This window comes from Pan paniscus, chromosome 6, assembly GCF_029289425.2.
Source record: "Pan paniscus chromosome 6, NHGRI_mPanPan1-v2.0_pri, whole genome shotgun sequence".
NCBI lineage: Eukaryota > Metazoa > Chordata > Mammalia > Primates > Hominidae > Pan > Pan paniscus.
The window spans coordinates 139,612,873-139,631,163 of NC_073255.2; the positions used below are offsets into that span (position 1 = coordinate 139,612,873).

An 18,291-nucleotide genomic window follows, 5' to 3' on the forward strand; every position below is an offset into this window, starting at 1 on the left:
TTCTTTTAACATTATTTACTTGTTTATTATTTTAAAAAATAGAGACAAGGTCTCACTTTCTTACCCATACTGGTATCAAATGCCTGGCTTCAAGCAGTTCTCCTGCCTCAGCCTCCTAAAGTGCTGGAATTACAGGCATAAGCAACCACACCTGGCCCTTTCTTTAAAATATCTATCATTTACTCAGTGCCCATGTGCCAAGCACTGAGCTAATCACGTTACAATGTAGATTTATTTTGGTTTCTTTTGTGGTGTGTTTTGTTTTTTTTCTTTTTTTTGCTTTTGCTGACTTTATTGAGACATAATTGACAAAACCGTATATATTTAAGGTATACATGCAATATGATTTGATATACATATATACTGTGAAATAATTTCCACAGTCTGTTTAGTTAACATATCTGTCACTTCACCTCATTACCATTTTATGTGTATGATGAAAATGTTTAAGATTTACTCTCTTAGCAAATATCAAGTTTACAGTACAGTATTGTTAATTACAGTCACTGTGCTATACATTAGATCTACAGGACTTTCTCCCAGATCCATAGAATTTCTCCATTATGTAAACTCCAAAAGAATGAAATTCTGTGGATGAAGCCTTAATTTTACTCTTGATAATTAATTTTAGTTCTGATAATTTGTGTTAAACAAAAAAAATAGGAGGGCTTGTTTTGCTGCATGGTTTTAAAATATCACCTTTGCCTTCTTTCTTGAAAACATCTTGCGTTTTCATTTTTTTATTTTTTAACAGCCTCCAAGGGATGAGCCATCATTAGAGATCAATACAGATAACACGAGGATATAATTACTTTGTGGCCTAGGATATAATTATTTAGCTGTCATTTATTTCTCATTTGGAAGGAAAAATAAATGAAAGTATTATTTATGAGCCACATAAAAATTCTGTGTGTTTTTTTTCCCTCCTTGAGAAAGCGAGAAATCACACTAATGTTTCAGCTATTTTACTTTGTTCAAACTGGAATAATACACACCTTGTGTATTACACTTTTCTTTTTTTTAGCATAATGTAATTTTTACTTGGCTTCTTTTAGGATGCGGTAAGAGGTTTAAAAAGGAGTTTCTGTTGGTACGTAAGCGTGAAATGTTCATTTTGTCCAGCTATTCTGTGTCATTTATCTCTAGTGGTTTCATTTCCCAACGTCAGTGTTAACTTTTGACACTTGAAAACTAAATAAATTGAGTCTGATAAAGGGCATTTTCCAGTATAGATTGGAAATAAATTATTATAAATGATCTTGGAGCCAGATTTTAAACAGTTTATTCCAAATTTACTGTCTTTGTTTGAAGTCAGTTAACATTTTTTTAAAAGAAAAATGTTGGCTCCTATATCTATATCTATCTATCTATATATATATATACACACACACACACACACACACACAAATGTTTTCTCTCTCTGTTTTGTGAACAGTATAATTTTTGGCATAGTTTTCACCACACTCCCTACTTTGTTTCCACTTTGAAGTAATAAAACCTCCTGATAAAATATGCTTTTTAAGAGGCCTCTCTAAAAAGAATATGCTTTGGCTTTCTCCAGGCAGTCAGATAGAATATTAAATTAAAGATTCAATTGCCATGGGAGAAAGAGAAGGAAAAACCACTTAGCACTAACTCTTCAAGTTCATTTCCTTACTTCCTTATTTTGACTGTTTTCCCTTGAACTTGAGATACTGGCTGATTCAAAAGTGGGGTCATCGACGACACAGGGAAATTTGAATGACAAATCAGGGTTACCTTAATTATTATTTTCTTATCCTCACTTAAAGATACCTGTTCAATTCCAGAAACTTGAAAAGAAGTATTAGATATAAACAAGCTATTCTTCAAATTATTCTACCCTGCCCTTCTGCCCCTTAAAGAAATGCAGCAAGCCAGGAACAGTGGTTTGTGCCTGTAATCCCAGGAGTATCGCTTGATCCCAGGAGTCAGAGACCAGCCTGGACAACATAGCAAGACCCTGTCTCTAAAAAAAAAAAAAGAAAGAAAAAAAGAAATGTGACAACTTTATGTAGAGTAATCTTTTACTATTAGGAGCACTTCTTAGTATCAGCAAATTTGCTACAAGGAGAAATTATGAGAGGTTTTGATTTTTGTCAGCCTTGCTACTGCTTGTATGTGACTATACATGAGGTAGAATTCTTTGGTAATTATTGAAAGTTTACTAAATGTATCAAAATGATAAAAAACTAAATATATCAATGATGCTTAGTGGTCAAAGGAACCATTACTTGCAGACTCTCCTTCCGACTCATTAAGTTTTAGAGTAAATGTTTAGAGATAAGTTATTCAGGTTAATATAGATAAAGATTTTTAAATTAGTTGTTTAATAGATTTCTAGGTTTCTGATACTATTTACGTTTAAGTGCAAACAATGGCATTGTTATGAGGAAAATACTAAACCTTGCAAGATTCTTAGCCCCTTATCCTAATGCTAAAGCAGAGCCTTTTATTTCAAGTTTGTAATTCCATTTATCAAGTAAGAATTATTTTACTTATGGTTTTTTCTTCTTCCTAGATTCGTCTTCTGGATGTCTAAAAGCCTCAACTAATCAGGGTGCCATAGATGTTTATGTCAGCCAACTGGGGAAAGTGAAATTGAAATCCCATAAAGGTTAGTGAACTGGAATGTTTTATTTTGACATATGATGTAAGGAAGGTTTATGTAACACTCAGGAAACAGATGGTCAAATTATCTGTACTGACATAGTGATTTCAAGAAAATATCTTCTGATAGAACCTAATTTAAAGGCACTGGTCTGCTGGCTTTCTAGACCAGTGATCTTTACAACTTTTGGGATAGATGGCCATGCAGACTATCTTTCCCTTTGTAGTACAAACAAAAATGTAATATTTTGACTGTTATTATGGAATTTTTAAATGTTACTCTGTGGATTTTTCAGTTTATTCTATTCTGAAATAGAATAATCTTTGAAGGAAAAACGCTGCCATACACTCTTTTGGAAGCTTCTCTGCCAGCCTGTAAAAGGAACTTCTCAGGCAATCAGTGTAGAGTAACAGTTTTCAAAGTGTGATCCTTAAATAAAGGTATCACACAGAAAGGTCATCTAAAGTGATTACTTAGTCTCTTGAAGTATCAAGACTTATGATATGTCTCTATCATTTAACTTCTGACACAACTTATTCTGAGTCCAACTCTTTCATTTAAAATGGTATACTTTTCATCTGAAAGCTAAATATGAATTTGTCTGTTCTTCTGCACACATGGATGTACACATATGTGTTGACAAGTGGCTTGGGTGAAGTAGGTTGGCCATAGGGGCTGAAGTGGCTTGGCTGCAGAAAGTTAAGAACTGTAGCTCTGTATAAAAAAAATTTTTAAATAGTCTAGCAGCTCTTGCATGTTGGCAAGATGTTTAACAAGGAAAATATTTCCTCACAGAGACTGATTGTTCCTGCTATTAGTAGTTGCTTTACCATATTGATGTAATAGTTTTTGTTAATCCATCTCTAGAATTTGTCAGTGTCAAAACTGCAAAACACAGAGGTCTGAAACCTCAGTTATTGCTGATACACCGGTGTGACTTCTCAATATCATATTTTCTCCCTTTAAAATAGGATAAACTTATGTCCTCACTAAATCTAAGAGCTTCAGGTAATACTCTTCAGGGAAAATTATAAATGGCATGTAAGTCATATAACTGTACTCCATTATTACAAAGATCCAAAGAGAAGAGGGATATATTGTTAATATAACTAGTAACAGAGTAAGAACAAAGTTTTGAATAAGCAGCTGTTACATACAAATAATTTAATGTTTTGCACAGTAGGCAAAATAAAACAAACAGAAAACTATAAAACTTTTGAAGATTGTTAGACTTTATTCATTTAAAATATTTCTTAGTATTATTTGGAATATTGCTGGAACAATATTGGAATAGTATTTGAAACTATTGAAATAGTATTTGATGTTGCAAAATTTGATTAGGATTACAGTTTTATGTTTTCTTCTACTGGGACCATGTTACTGGCAAAAGCTTAAAGACAACTAAAAACAAAGATTTCTGTCTTACTTCAGATCTCTGAATTCTCAATACACTTGGGAAGAGTAACTTTTTAAGAGTAATGGAAAGTTATTCAGTAACTCTTTCTTAATCATTAGCAAAGACATCTGGAATCCATTCCAACTCTGCCACTGTCTTGCTGTAGGGTTCAGAGCCAGCCACTGGAGTCTCTTAGGTCTTCAACATTTTCTGATGTGGAAAAATATATAATGCTTGTTTTCTTTCACCTTATGAAAATTAATATGGTGACCTTCTTAATTCATTCCAGGCTATGCTTGGGTCTGGGAGTCACACCTGAATCTGAGTACTGACTTTTCCACTTAACATTTTGTCCTTGAGAAAATCACTAATTTTAACATAATATGCCTTCAATAAATGATGCTGTTAGTTCACATTTGAATTTTTAAGAGGATAGTACTGATGTCAACCATGAAGAAGTTTATGATGTGAAAAGAGGTTAAAGAACACAACAAGAGCCCTCCTTTCTAAAAAAGTTAGTGTTAAAGATGGGACATTAGGAAGGTTTTCAAGTCATGAAAATTCTTCATTCACAAACAGTAATGGAGTTTTGGTAGGTGGTTTTTGGCTTTTAAAGATGTGGAGGGAGATAGGGTAGAAATCTTTGCATTGCTTAACATTTCCAAAGATCTGAAAAATTTAAGATCGTGTTATGCATTTAAGAACAGAGACAAGTGTTCATAAAGTTAGCACACTTGAAACTTGATACATTTAGACATATCAAGCCCTACAAAAAAGTTTTTTAAATCCATGATTTTCTACTTTTGAAAGTATGTTTGGTAGAAAAACGTGTCTTCTATTTATCCTGAAATCTTCCAGGGTTGTTTTTGTTTTGTTTTTTCCTAAAGCCCTCATATGTTGTTATGGGAATCTCCTGTCTGTAGTTTACATTTGAACCCTGGAAAGCAATTTGGTTTTTTGTTTTTGTTTTTGAGACAGGGTATCACTCTGTCACCCAGGCTGGAGTGCAGCAGCAAGATCATGGCTCAGTGCAGCCTCATCAGGATCGCCTAAGCTTGGGAGGTCAGCCTTCCAGGTAGATGAGACTACAGTTGTGCACCACCACACCCAGCTTTTTTTTTTTTTTTTTTCTTTTTTTTGCGCTGGGGGAGGTAGAAACAGGGTTTCACCATGTTGTCCAGGCTGGTCTCGAACTCTTGAGCTCAAGCAATCCACCTACCTTGGCCTCCCAAAGTACTGGGATTACAGCCACAAGCCACTGTGCCTGGCTGCAATTTATTTCTTAATAATATAAACTAGTTGTAGTAATATGCATTGTTCCCTAATTTTTTTTTAGAATAGAACAGTTTGTCATGCTTATCTCAAACTTCTAGCTCCAGTTAGGAAGACCACGAAATTACTTAAGGAAGCTTAAGCTGATGTTAGCCAGATTGCAAGGAAAACCACGACCCATAAGTAAATGCATTCTAAACCCCATCCTGACCATCTTTGTCCACAGAGGTGGGGTTAATGCTTTATGGCAGGGGCCTTTTACCTACTTTATTTAATGAAAAACAGGAAGAAAAACTTCTGAAATAGGAGTGTGTTGGTGAATTTACACTGCAACCCACATAATTCGAAAAATGATTCCATACCTAACAGAGTACTTTTCCTGATTTACTCCTTTAGAAGGTTGAATTACAGCCAGGTTGTATGGAAATACAGGTTGAGTGTCTTACCTTAGGTATCCAAAAGCCTGTAATCTACTCAAAAGAAACATTAGTGAGTTGGAATTCAAATAATTCTTTTCTATTGTTATTTTTTGTTACACACAAGGCACATCTGAAAGCACAAGAGCTCAGTGTTCTAGTTGTGTTATAATAATGAGGTCACAAGTCCTGTACTACGATGAGGTAGGAGTGTGTGAAATACCATGGTGGTTAAAAGCATGGGCTTTGGGGTGGAGCCAAGATGCCAAATACGAACAGCTCCAGTCTACAGCTGCCAGCGTGAGTGACGCAGAAGACAGGTGATTTTTCCATTTCCCACTGAGGTACCAGGTTCATCTCACTGGGGAGTGTCGGAAAGTGGGTGCAGGACAGTGGGCGCAGCGCACCGAGCGTGAGCTGAAGCAGGGCGAGGCATCGCCTCACCCGGGAAGCGCAAGGGGTCAGGGAATACCCTTTCCTAGTCAAAGAAAGGGGGTGACAGACGGCACCTGGAAAATCGGGTCACTCCCACCCTAATACTGCTTATTTCCAATGGTCTTAGCAAACGGCACACCAGGAGATTATATGCCACGCCTGGCTCTGTGGGTCCTATGCCCATGGAGCCTCGCTCATTGCTAGCACAGCAGTCTGAGATCAAACTGCAAGGCAACAGCGAGGCTAGGGGAGGGGCGTACACCATTGCCGAGACTTGAGTAGGTAAACAAAGTGGCCATGAAGCTCGAACTGGGTGGAGCCCACCGCAGCTCAAGGAGGGCTGCCTGCCTCTGTAGACTCCACATCTGGGGGCAGGGCACAGCCAAACAAAAGGCAGCAGAAAGCTCTGCAAACTTAAATGTGCCTGTCTGACAGGCTTGAAGAGAGTAAAGGTTCTCCCAGCATGCAGCTGGACATCTGAGAATGGACAGACTGCCTCAAGTGGGTCCCTGACCCCTGAGTAGCCTAACTGGGAGGTATCCCCCAGTACGGGCAGACTGACACCTCACACGGCCAGGTACTCCTCTGAGACAAAACTTCCAGAGTAATGATCAGGCAGCAACATCTGCTGTTCACCAATATCCGCTGTTCTGCAGCCTCTGCTGCTGATACCCAGGCAAACGGTCTGGAGTAGACCTCCAGCAAACTCCAACAGACCTGCAGCTGAGGGTCCTGACTGTTAGAAGGAAAACTAACAAACAGAAAGGACATCCACACAAAAGCCCCATCTGTACGTCACCATCATCAAAGACCAAAGGTAGATAAAACCGCAAAGATGGGGAAAAAAACAGAGCAGAAAAACTGGAAACTCTCAAAATCAGAGCGCCTCTCCTCCTCTAGAGGAACGCGGCTCCTCACCAGTAACGGAACAAAGCTGGATGGAGAATGACTTTGATGAGTTGAGAGAAGGCTTCAGACAATCAAACTACTCTGAGCTAAAGGAGGAAGTTTGAACCCATGGCAAAGAAGTTAAAAACCTTGAAAAAAAATTAGATGAATGGCTAACTAGAATAATCAATGCAGAGAAGTCCCTAAAGGACCTGATGGAGCTGAAAACCAAGGCATGAGAACTATGTGACGAATGCACAAGCCTGAGTAGCTGATTCGATCAACTGGAAGAAAGGGTATCAGTGATGGAAGACGAAATGAATGAAATGAAGCGAGAAGTTTAGAGAAAAAAGAATAAAAAGAAATGAACAAAACCTCCAAGAAATATGGGACTATGTGAAAAGACCAAATCTACATCTGATTGGTGTACCTGAAAGTGATGGGGAGAATGGAACCAAGTTGGAAAACACTCTGCAGGATATTATCCAGGAGAACTTCCCCAGTCTAGCAAGGCAGGCCAACATTCAGATTCAGGAAATACAGAGAATGCCACAAAGATACTCCTCGAGAAGAGCAACTCCAAGACACATAATTGTCAGATTCACCAAAGTTGAAATGAAGGAAAAAATGCTAAGGGCAGCCAGAGAGAAAGGTCGGGTTACCCACAAAGGGAAGCCCATCAGACTAACAGCAGATCTCTCAGCAGAAACTCTACAAGCCAGAAGTGAGTGGGGGCCAATATTCAACGTTCTTAAAGAAAAGAATTTTCAACCCAGAATTTCATATCCAGCCAAACTAAGCTTCATAAGTGAAGGAGAAATAAAATCATTTACAGACAAGCAACTGCTGAGAGATTTTGTCACCAACAGGCTGCCCCTAAAACAGCTCCTGAAGGAAGCACTAAACATGGAAAGGAACAACTGGTACCAGCCACTGCAAAAACATGCCAAATTCTGAAGACCATCGAGGCTAGGAAGAAACTGCATCAACTAATGAGCAAAATAACCAGCTAACATCATAATGACAGGATCAAATTCACACATAACAATATTAACCTTAAATGTAAATGGGCTAAATGCTCCAATTAAAAGACACAGACTGGCAAATTGGATAAAGACTCAAGACCCATCAGTGTGCTGCATTCAGGAAACCCATCTCACGTGCAGAGACACACATAGGCTCAAAATAAAGGATGGAGGAAGATCTACCAAGCAAATAGAAAACAAAAAAAGGCAGGGGTTGCGATCCTAGTCTCTGATAAAACAGACTTTAAACCAACAGAGATCAAAAAGAGACAAAGAAGGCCACTATATATTGGTAAAGGGATCAATTCACCAAGAAGAGCTAACTATCCTAAATATATATGCACCCAATACAGGAGCACCCAGATTCATAAAGCAAGTCCTTAGAGACCTACAAAGAGACTTAAACTCCCACACAATAATAACGGGAGACTTTAACACCCTACTGTCAGCATTAGACAGATCAACGAGACAGAAAGTTAACAAGGATATCCAGGAATTGAACTCAGCTCTGCACCAAGCAGACCTAACAGACATCTACAGAACTCTCCACCCCAAATCAACAGAATATACATTCTTCTCAGCACCACACTGCACTTATTCCAAAATTGACCACTTAGTTGGAAGTAAAGCACTCCTCAGGAAATGTAAAAGAACAGAAATTATAACAAACTGTCTCTCAGACCACAGTGCAATGAAACTAGAACTCAGGATTAAGAAACTCACTCAAAACCACTCAACTACATGGCAACTGAACAACCTGCTCCTGAATGACTACTGGGTACATAACGAAATGAAGGCAGAAATAAAGATGTTCTTTGAAACCAGTGAAAACAAAGACACAACATACCAGAATCTCTGGTATGTCAAAGATACGAGAATCTCTGGTATGCTCTGGTATGTCAAAGCAGTGTGTAGAGGGAAATTTATAGCACTAAATGCCCACAAGAGAAAGCAGGAAAGATCTAAAATTGACACCCTAACATCACAATTAAAAGAACTAGGGAAGCAAGAGCAAACACATTCAAAAGCTAGCAGAAGGCAAGAAATAACTAAGATCAGAGCAGAACTGAAGGAAATAGAGACACAAAAAACCCTTCAAAAAATCAATGCATGCAGGAGCTGGTTTTTTGAAAAGATCAACAAAATTGATAGACCGCTAGCAAGACTAATTAAGAAGAAAAGAGAGAAGAATCAAATAGACGCAATAAAAAATGACAAAGGGGATATCATCACCGATCCCACAGAAATACAAACTACCATCAGAGAATACTATAAACACCTCTACGGAAATAAACTAGAAAATCTAGAAGAAATGGATAAATTCCTGGACACATACACCCTCCCAAGACTAAACCAGGAAGAAGTTGAATCTCTGAATAGACCAATAACAGGCTCTGAAATTGAGGCAATAATTAATAGCTTACCAACCAAAAAAAGTCCAGGACCAGATAGATTCACAGCCGAAGTCTACCAGAGGTACAAGGAGGAGCTGGTACCATTCCTTCTGAAACTATTCCAATCAATAGAAAAAGAAGGAATCCTTCCTAACTCATTTTATGAGGCCAGCATCATCCTGATACCAAAGCCTGGCACACACACACAAAAAAAGAGAATTTTAGACCAATATTCCTGATGAACATCGATGCAAAAATCCTCAATAAAATATTGGCAAACTGAATCCAGCAGCACATCAAGAAGTTTATCCACCATGATCAAGTGGGCTTCATCCCTGGGATGCAAGGCTGGTTCAACATATGCAAATCAATAAACATAATCCAGCATATAAACAGAACCAATGACAAAAACCATATGATTATCTCAATAGATGCAGAAAAGGCCTTGACAAAATTCAACAACGCTTCATTCTAAAAACTCTCAATAAATTAGGTATTGATGGGACGTATCTCAAAATAATAAGAGCTATCTACGACAAACCCACAGCCAATATCATACTGAATGGGCAAAAACTGGAAGCATTCCCCTTGAAAACTGGCACAAGACAGGGATGCCCTCTCTCACCACTCCTATTCAACATAGTGTTGGAAGTTCTGGCCAGGGCAATCAGGCAAGAGAAAGAAATAAAGGGTATTCAATTAGGAATAGAGGAAGTCAAATTGTCCCTGTTTGCAGATGACATGATTGTATATCTAGAAAACCCCATCGTCTCAGCCCAAAATCTCCTTAAGCTGATAGGCAACTTCAGCAAAGTCTCAGGATACAAAATCAATGTGCAAAAATCACAAGCATTCTTATACACGAATAACAGACAGAGAGCTAAATCATGAGTGAACTCCCATTTACAATTGCTTCAAAGAGAATAAAATACCTAGGAATTCAACTTACAAGGGACGTGAAGGACCTTTTCAAGGAGAACTACAAACCACTGCTCAATGAAATAAAAGAGGATACAAACAAATGGAAGAACATTCCATGCTCATGGGTAGGAAGAATCAATATCGTGAAAATGGCCATACTGCCCAAGGTAATTTATAGATTCAATGCCATCCCCATCAAGCTACCAATGACTTTCTTCACAGAATTGGAAAAAACTACTTTAAAGTTCATATGGAACCAAAAAAGAGCCCGCATCGCCAAGTCAATCCTAAGCCAAAAGAACAAAGCTGGAGGCATCACGCTACCTGACTTCAAACTATACTACAAGGCTACAGTAACCAAAACAGCATGGTACTGGTACCAAAACAGAGATACAGACCAATGGAACAGAACAGAGCCCTCAGAAATAATGCTGCGTATCTACAACCATCTGATCTTTGACAAACCTGACAAAAACAGGCAATGGGGAAAGGATTCCCTATTTAATAAATGGTGCTGGGAAAACTGGCTAGCCATATGTAGAAAGCTGAAACTGGATCCCTTCCTTACTACACCTTATACAAAAATTAATTCAAGATGGATTAAAGACTTAAACGTTAGACCTAAAACCATAAAATCCCTAGAAGAAGACCTAGGCAATACCATTCAGGACATAGGCATGGGCAAGGACTTCATGTCTAAAACACCAAAAGCAATGGCAACAAAAGCCAAAATTGACAAATGGGATCTAATTAAACTAAAGAGTTTCTGCACAGCAAAAGAAACTACCATCAGAGTGAACAGGCAACTTACAGAATGGGAGAAATTTTTTGCAATCTACTCATCTGACAAAGGGCTCATATCCAGAATGTACAATGAACTCAAACAAATTTACAAGAAAAAAACAAACAGCCCCATCAAAAAGTGGACAAAGGATATGAACAGACACTTCTCAAAAGAAGACATTTATGCAGCCAAAAAACACATGAAAAAATGCTCATCATCACTGGCCATCAGAGAAATGCAAATCAAAACCACAATGAGATACCATCTCACACCAGTTAGAATGGCGATCATTAAAAAGTCAGGAAACAACAGGTGCTGGAGAGGATGTGGAGAAATAGGAACACTTTTACACTGTTGGGTGGACTGTAAGCTAATTCAACCATTGTGGAAGTCAGTGTAGCGATTCCTCAGGGATCTTGAACTAGAAATACCATTTGACCCAGCAATCCCATTACTGGGTGTATACCCAAAGGATTATAAATCATGCTGCTATAAAGACATGCACACGTATGTTTATTGTGGCACTATTCACCATAGCAAAGACTTGGAACCAACCCAAATGTCCAACAATGACAGACTGGATTAAGAAAATGTGGCACATATACACCATGGGATACTATGCAGCCATAAAAAAGGATGAGTTCATGTCCTTCGTAGGGACATGGATGAAGCTGGAAACCATCATTCTCAGCAAACTATTGCAAGGACAAAAAACCAAACACCGCATGTTCTCACTCATAGGTGGGAATTGAACAATGAGAACACATGGACACAGGAAGGGGAACATCACACACCGGGGCCTGTTGTGGGGTCAGGGCAGTGGGGAGGGATAGCATTAGGAGATATACCTAATGTTAAATGACAAGTTAATGGGTGCAGCACACCAACATGGCACATGTATACATATGTAACTAACCTGCACGTTGTGCACATGTACCCTAAAACTTAAAGTATAATAATAAAAAAAAAAAAAGCATGGGCTTTGTAATTATTGAGCTGAGTCTAGGTTCCAGCACGAGCACTAGTGGGAGCTTGAGCAAGTTCTTATCTATAAAATCAGGGCGATAATAATACCTCATAAAGTTAATATGGGGATTAAAACATAATGTAATTAGGGATCTGGCTCATATTAAATGCTCAATGGCAAATCCTATCTATAAGCTACAGGTGTAGTAAATTACTCACTTTCTGGTGTTGGATGAGCTGTGTAGGACTATTGGCAAAAGAAGAACTAGCAGTTAATAATGTGCTAATAACCCATATTCTTGACAGAAGTTACTGTGAATGCCTTGAGAGTAAGGAAACTTTGGGCACCTGGGAATAAGGAAAAGGTTTAAATAAATACTGTATGCTGAGGAGTAAAAACAGTGTCTCAGGAGCAATGCTACCCTGTCAGTCAAATTTATAATAGACTCTGGTACTTTTGATTTCTTTATATTACTAAGCTCTCCATTATATTTATTACAGGTTCTATTATTGTCAAGGTCCCATCTTCACTTCAAGCTCATTTACAGTTATCAGGGAAAGAGGTTGATGTGAACTCAGAAGTCCATGTTCAGGAAATGGCTGAAGCTCGTAAAGATGATGTTGTAACAGTGACTGGTAAGGAGGCTGCATTTTGCTCTGTCAGATGAATAGCCATTCTCCATACATAAGTAGAAATGTGGTACACTTAACGGAAATTTTAGCTTTTTTATATTTTTCCATTATTACGTCCTCATGTTTGACATCTTTTTTTCTTCTAGTTGCTTATCATTAATATGATGCAGACATTTTGTTTAAAAAGACCTCATTAAATCATTTAGGAACACTCATTAGTCCTGTCATTGGGTAAAATTGATTTTTAAATTTTCTAGAAGAGCTGTTTTCTAATTCTCAAAAGTAAAAATAAACTGAATACATATATTATAATGCAAAATTTAAAACTAACTTCGTGTGACTGGAGTAAATCGGAATTTTGTTTGGTATGTACATTTTAAACTTGCTCTTTCAGAACAACAAATTCTCAGTCCCACAAATGTGAATCGTTTTTGTACATTTTTCATTATATCTGGCTACACTGGTGGCTGATACTTTTTTTTTAAGGTTTGTCATTGGTTGGTTTTTTTGTTGTTTGAGACAGAGTCTTACTCTATTGCCCATACTGGAGTGCAGTGGCGTGACCTTGGCTCACTGCAACCTCCGCCTCCCGGGTTCAAACGATTCTGTTGCCTCACCCTCCTGAGTAGCTGGGACTACAGGCATGCACCACCATGCCTGGCTAATTTTTTTTGTATTTTTAATAGAGACAGGGTTTTACCATGTTGGCCAGGCTGCTCTCAAATTCCTGACCTCAGGTGATCAGCCCACCTCAGCCTCCCAAAGTGCTGGGATTATAGGCATGAGCCACTGCGCCTGGCCAAGGTTTGTTGTTTTAATGAATAAAAAAATTAATGCTGGTGAAGTTTTCCTTTAAATTTTACCAGAATGGCATCAAGGAGGACATTGCAATTAGACCATGTATAGGGATGAATACTACAAGCTAAACCCATGAGATGCCAACTAGAAAAAGGAAGAATTGGGGAGTAGGGGAGGGTGGTCTTCATAAGATCAAATTTCAGTTTTAGGTATTCATTTTATATGTCGTGAAAATTAAGAAAGTTGTCTGTTAAAATTCATAGAATATTAACAATAAACATAACAGGAATAAAAATAATACCTATACACTCCCAGATATAACTGCATGCCACCTAATGGGCAGACTCACAGTTAAGTGGCGAAAATTTGATGAAAATCTAAGTACAGTCACGCATCACTTAATGACAGAGATACATTCTGAGAAATGTGTTATTAGGCAATTTTGTTGTCATGTGAACATTATAGAGTGAACTTATACAAACCTAGATGGTACAGCCTACTATACACCGAGGCTGTGTAGTAGCCTATTATTCCTAGGCTACACCCTGTACAGCAGGCTACTGTACTGAAAACTGTAGGGAATTGTAACACAATGGTATTTGTATATCTATATATAGAAAAGGTACAGTAAAAATATGGTATAAAAGATAAAACATGGTACGCCTGTATAGGGCACTTATCATAAGTGGAGCTTGTAGGACTGGAAGTTGCTCTGAGTGAGTCAGTATGATGAGTGTTGAGTGCATGTGAAGGCCTAGGACATTACTACTATAGACTTTATAAACACTGTACAGTTAGGCTACACTAAATTTATTTTTAAGTTTCGTCAATAATAAATTAGCCTTAGTTTACTGTAACTTTTTTACTTTATTTATTCTAGAGATAGCTGCTTTCTCTGTTGCATAGACTGGAATGCAATTATAGCTCACTATAAACTCAAACTCTGGGCTCAAGTGATCCTTCTGCTTCAGCCTCTCTAGTAGCTAGGTTACAGGTGTGTACTACCATGCCCAGCTAATTTTTAAAAAGTTTTTAGCAGAGACAAGGCCTTGCTATGTTTCCCAGGCTTGTCTTCAGCTCCCGGCCTTAAGTGATCCTCCCGCCTCAACTTCCCAAGAACATTTTTACTTTATAAACTTACATTTTAAAAAATTTTTTGAGGCTGGGCACGGTGGCTTACGCCTGTAATCCCAGCACTTTGGGAGGCCGAGGCGGGCAGATCGTTTGAGGTCAGGAGTTCGAGACCAGCGTGACCAACATGGTGAAACCCCCATTTCTACTAAAATACAAAAATTAGCCGGGCATGGTGGCGGGCGCCTGTAATCTCAGCTACTCAGGAGGCTGAGGAAAAAGAATCCCTTGAACCCAGGAGGCAGAGGGTGCAATGAGCCAAGATCGCGCCACTGCCCTCCAGTCTGAGCAAGAGCGAGACTCCCTCTCAGAAAAAAATAAAATAAAATAAAAAACTTTTTGACTCTTTGGTAATAATACTTAGCTTGAAACACAAACACACTTTACAGCTGTAGAGATATACTTGTCTATCTTTATTCTGTAAGCTTTTTTGTTTTTAAAATTGTTAATTTTTTTTAATTTTACTTTTTAAACTTTGTTAAAAACGAAGACACAAACACACACATTAGTCTAGGCTTTTACTGGGTAAAGAATGTATCACTTTCACCTCCACATCTTGTCCCACTTCAGGGGCAATAACACACGTGGAGCTGTCATCTCCTGTGATGATAATGCCTTCTTCTGGAATACTTCCTGAAGGAATTGCCTGAGGCTGTTGTATCGTAACTTTTTTTTTTTTTTTAATAAGCAGAAGATATACACTCTAACGATAAAAAGTATAGTAAATACATAAATCAGTAACATGGTCATTTATTCTCATTATCAAGTATTATGAACTACACATAACATATGTGCTATACTTTTTTATGACAGTGGAGTGGGTTTGTTTACACCAGCATCACCACAAATGCAGGTAGTGCGTTGCATTTAAACAACCATTAGGATGGCTACGAAGTCACTAGGTGAGAGGAGTTTTTTTACCTCTATTATAATCTTATGGGACAACCATCATTTCTGTAGTTCATCGTTGACTGAAACATTATTATGCAGTGTGTGACTGGATATCAAATATAGTGAGAATCAACTTGTGATCTAATGCTTGAATTTGATAAGGAGCCAAGAGAGTTACCTATTTTTGGTCCCAATAATCTAAAACAATAATACAAGTTTGTTTAACTGTGCTCTGAATCATAGCATAACCAAAATTATTTGCATATGTAAACATGTTTGAATTATAAGCTAAAGCTATTTTGTCATATTTTTATTCATTTATTCATAGAATCATATGCCTTTCTAAAATTTAGATTTAGTTTTAAAACTATTCTCACGACTTCAGTCATTATTTCTATGTACATAACTTCCAAGTCAATACATGCAGACCTGATCTCTATTGTTCTTGTGCATTTCTATTCCACTAAACCAGTGCCACCTAAAACTTAATGTTTAAAAACAAAATTATCTTCCCCTAGCCTACCTCCTCCTTCTCCTGACTTTTCTATTTTTCTTTATTTGCTCAGTTACTCAACAAATGTTTGAGTCAACACTGCCGGAAACTAGGAGTGCAAGGGTAATATAAAGCATGGTCTCACTGCCTTCTGAGGAGCTTACATTCTAGTGAGGAAAGGCAAACCAGAGAATACAGTACAGTGGGATCAATGTTATAAACGTATGTACATTGTACTGTGAGAACACAGGGGTGAGGAAGTGAGAGAAGTCAAATATGGCCAAAGTATAGAGAGTAAAGGGGAAAGTGGCATAAAAGTAGGCTGGAGAGTTTGGGAGAGGTCAGATCATATGGGACAGTTTGGATTTTATATTAAGAGCATTGGGAAGCCCTTGGAAGGTTTTAACTTGGGGTTCACATAATCAGATTTTTGTGTTAGATCACTCTGAATGTTGAGTGGGGATAGATGAGAAAGAACAATGGTGGATGAAGGAGAAAAAAACAACTTTTGCTTTTTAGGAGGTTACTGCAGTAATTCAGCAGAAGGAGTACAGGGGCCTGGACTCCATAGTGAGCTATCTTAAACTCAGCAAATAAATAGGCCTTCAGTAACTTTTGCTTGAATATAAAGACGAATGAATGCTATGAGGAAGATGCATGCTTACCTCATTGGTTATTATGAAGCACCTTAGCCTATTGAGTTCTTTTTGTGTGTTCCTTGTTATTATGGCTTATACTCCGGCCCCACCTCCTGAAGCAGGAAGGGCCAAATCGCAGAATGATGAGTTTATTTCCTGTTCACAGTGGAAGAATCTAGGTACTGATCAAGCATCGTTTTGCAGAGTAGCACAGACTACCCTATGAGGTTGGTCCCCAGATGGATCTGTATGTTGTCTCTGATAGCAAATTAAATCCATTAAAGTAATAATGGACCTCAGGTGAAGAGAGCAGCAGTCTCTGGAGGGAGCTGTGAGTATGAACAGGTGATTGGGTTTAAGAGAAACTTCCATATTTCATTTTGGTTTTAAAACTGTTTAGTACCCAGTCAGCCACAGGCCTTATGTATCAACTGGATGAAATAATTTAAGAGGCCTAGAAAATCAGGGCAGATTGCTTTTTTCTGTGGAGATTTCCAATCTGAAACCAAATTTTGGAAATAATGAGCAGCTTTATATGTGAGCTATTATTATAGGCAGCTGAGCTCAGCTCATCTTGGCCTTCCTCATAGAGCCCATGAGGGATAAAAATAGAAATACTCTTATTGCTAAAAGCCTGGATTGTATCTGCAGCATGACTTCTGGATAATCTCTGCAAGAAGCCATGCCAGTAAAATTATTCCCTTAGGTTCCAGCTTCCCACAGGGTTTTGATGTGTCAGCTCTATAATTTTATTTGATTTCCTGCTCCATGGTTTCCTTTGCTATTGCTGTCACTGATAAATAACTCAGGTGTATAATTCCTACCATGATTTACACGTATTATGTGCTATTCTGAGGTCAAAAGGAAACCTGAGACTCTCAGGCTGAAACATTTACCTACTAAAAAGCTATGCACAAGTGTGTATTGGGGCTGCATTCTATAATCTTCATGAGAGTCTTGATTCTAAGTTTTGTCCTCTACCCATGTGTGGCAAATTTAACATGTTGTGAGTGGCTTAGGTAAGATGCTTCTAATAAGTTGGCTTCTCTATTAGGTTTTAGACTTGGTTCATCAACTTAGATATGAAACTTGACTGTGGTAAACATCAAGTCTCCAAGCCCAGGTATGCATGTTGTACAAAGTCCTTTAGTCTTTACAACTCCACAATTTAGATGTTTAAATGTTCAAAGAATATTAGAGGTAAAGTGCATTGCCAGTGAACGGATTGGTGTTTGTCATTGTCTGGATAGTAGGGAAGCTAGCACTACTGGGTTTACCTCATTTTAGTAAAACTGGAAATATAAAGCATATACAACATAAATTCATTTGGGATAAAAATAAACCACCAAGTCAGAAAAGAGTTCTTGGCTTGTCTAAAGGACAGAGGGTAATAACATACAATGGAATTGTTATTTATAGTGGAATACTCGTTCATGGGTTGGAAAAGAGGTTGAAATGGGACTAAGCTCATAAGATGCCACTTTAAAAATCTAGAGACACTGTTTTCTCTCCAAATCGGGAAAAATCCAGTCTTTTGATATGACTAACTCTTGGAAATAGCTCTGATTTTAGAACCCACTA

General features: G+C 38.0%; 1 protein-coding gene across 2 annotated transcripts in view; it reads left to right on the forward strand.

Moving 5' to 3' along the window:
- Positions 1 to 18,291, forward strand: part of FAM185A (family with sequence similarity 185 member A) — a 60,356-nt gene that overhangs the window by 25,762 nt on the left and 16,303 nt on the right. For both annotated transcript variants that reach the window (XM_055114784.2, XM_055114785.2), the window contains 2 exons: positions 2,540 to 2,635; positions 12,628 to 12,762. In XM_055114784.2, the coding sequence (XP_054970759.1) occupies positions 2,540 to 2,635; positions 12,628 to 12,762 (231 nt within the window). The remainder of the gene's footprint in view (positions 1 to 2,539; positions 2,636 to 12,627; positions 12,763 to 18,291) is intronic.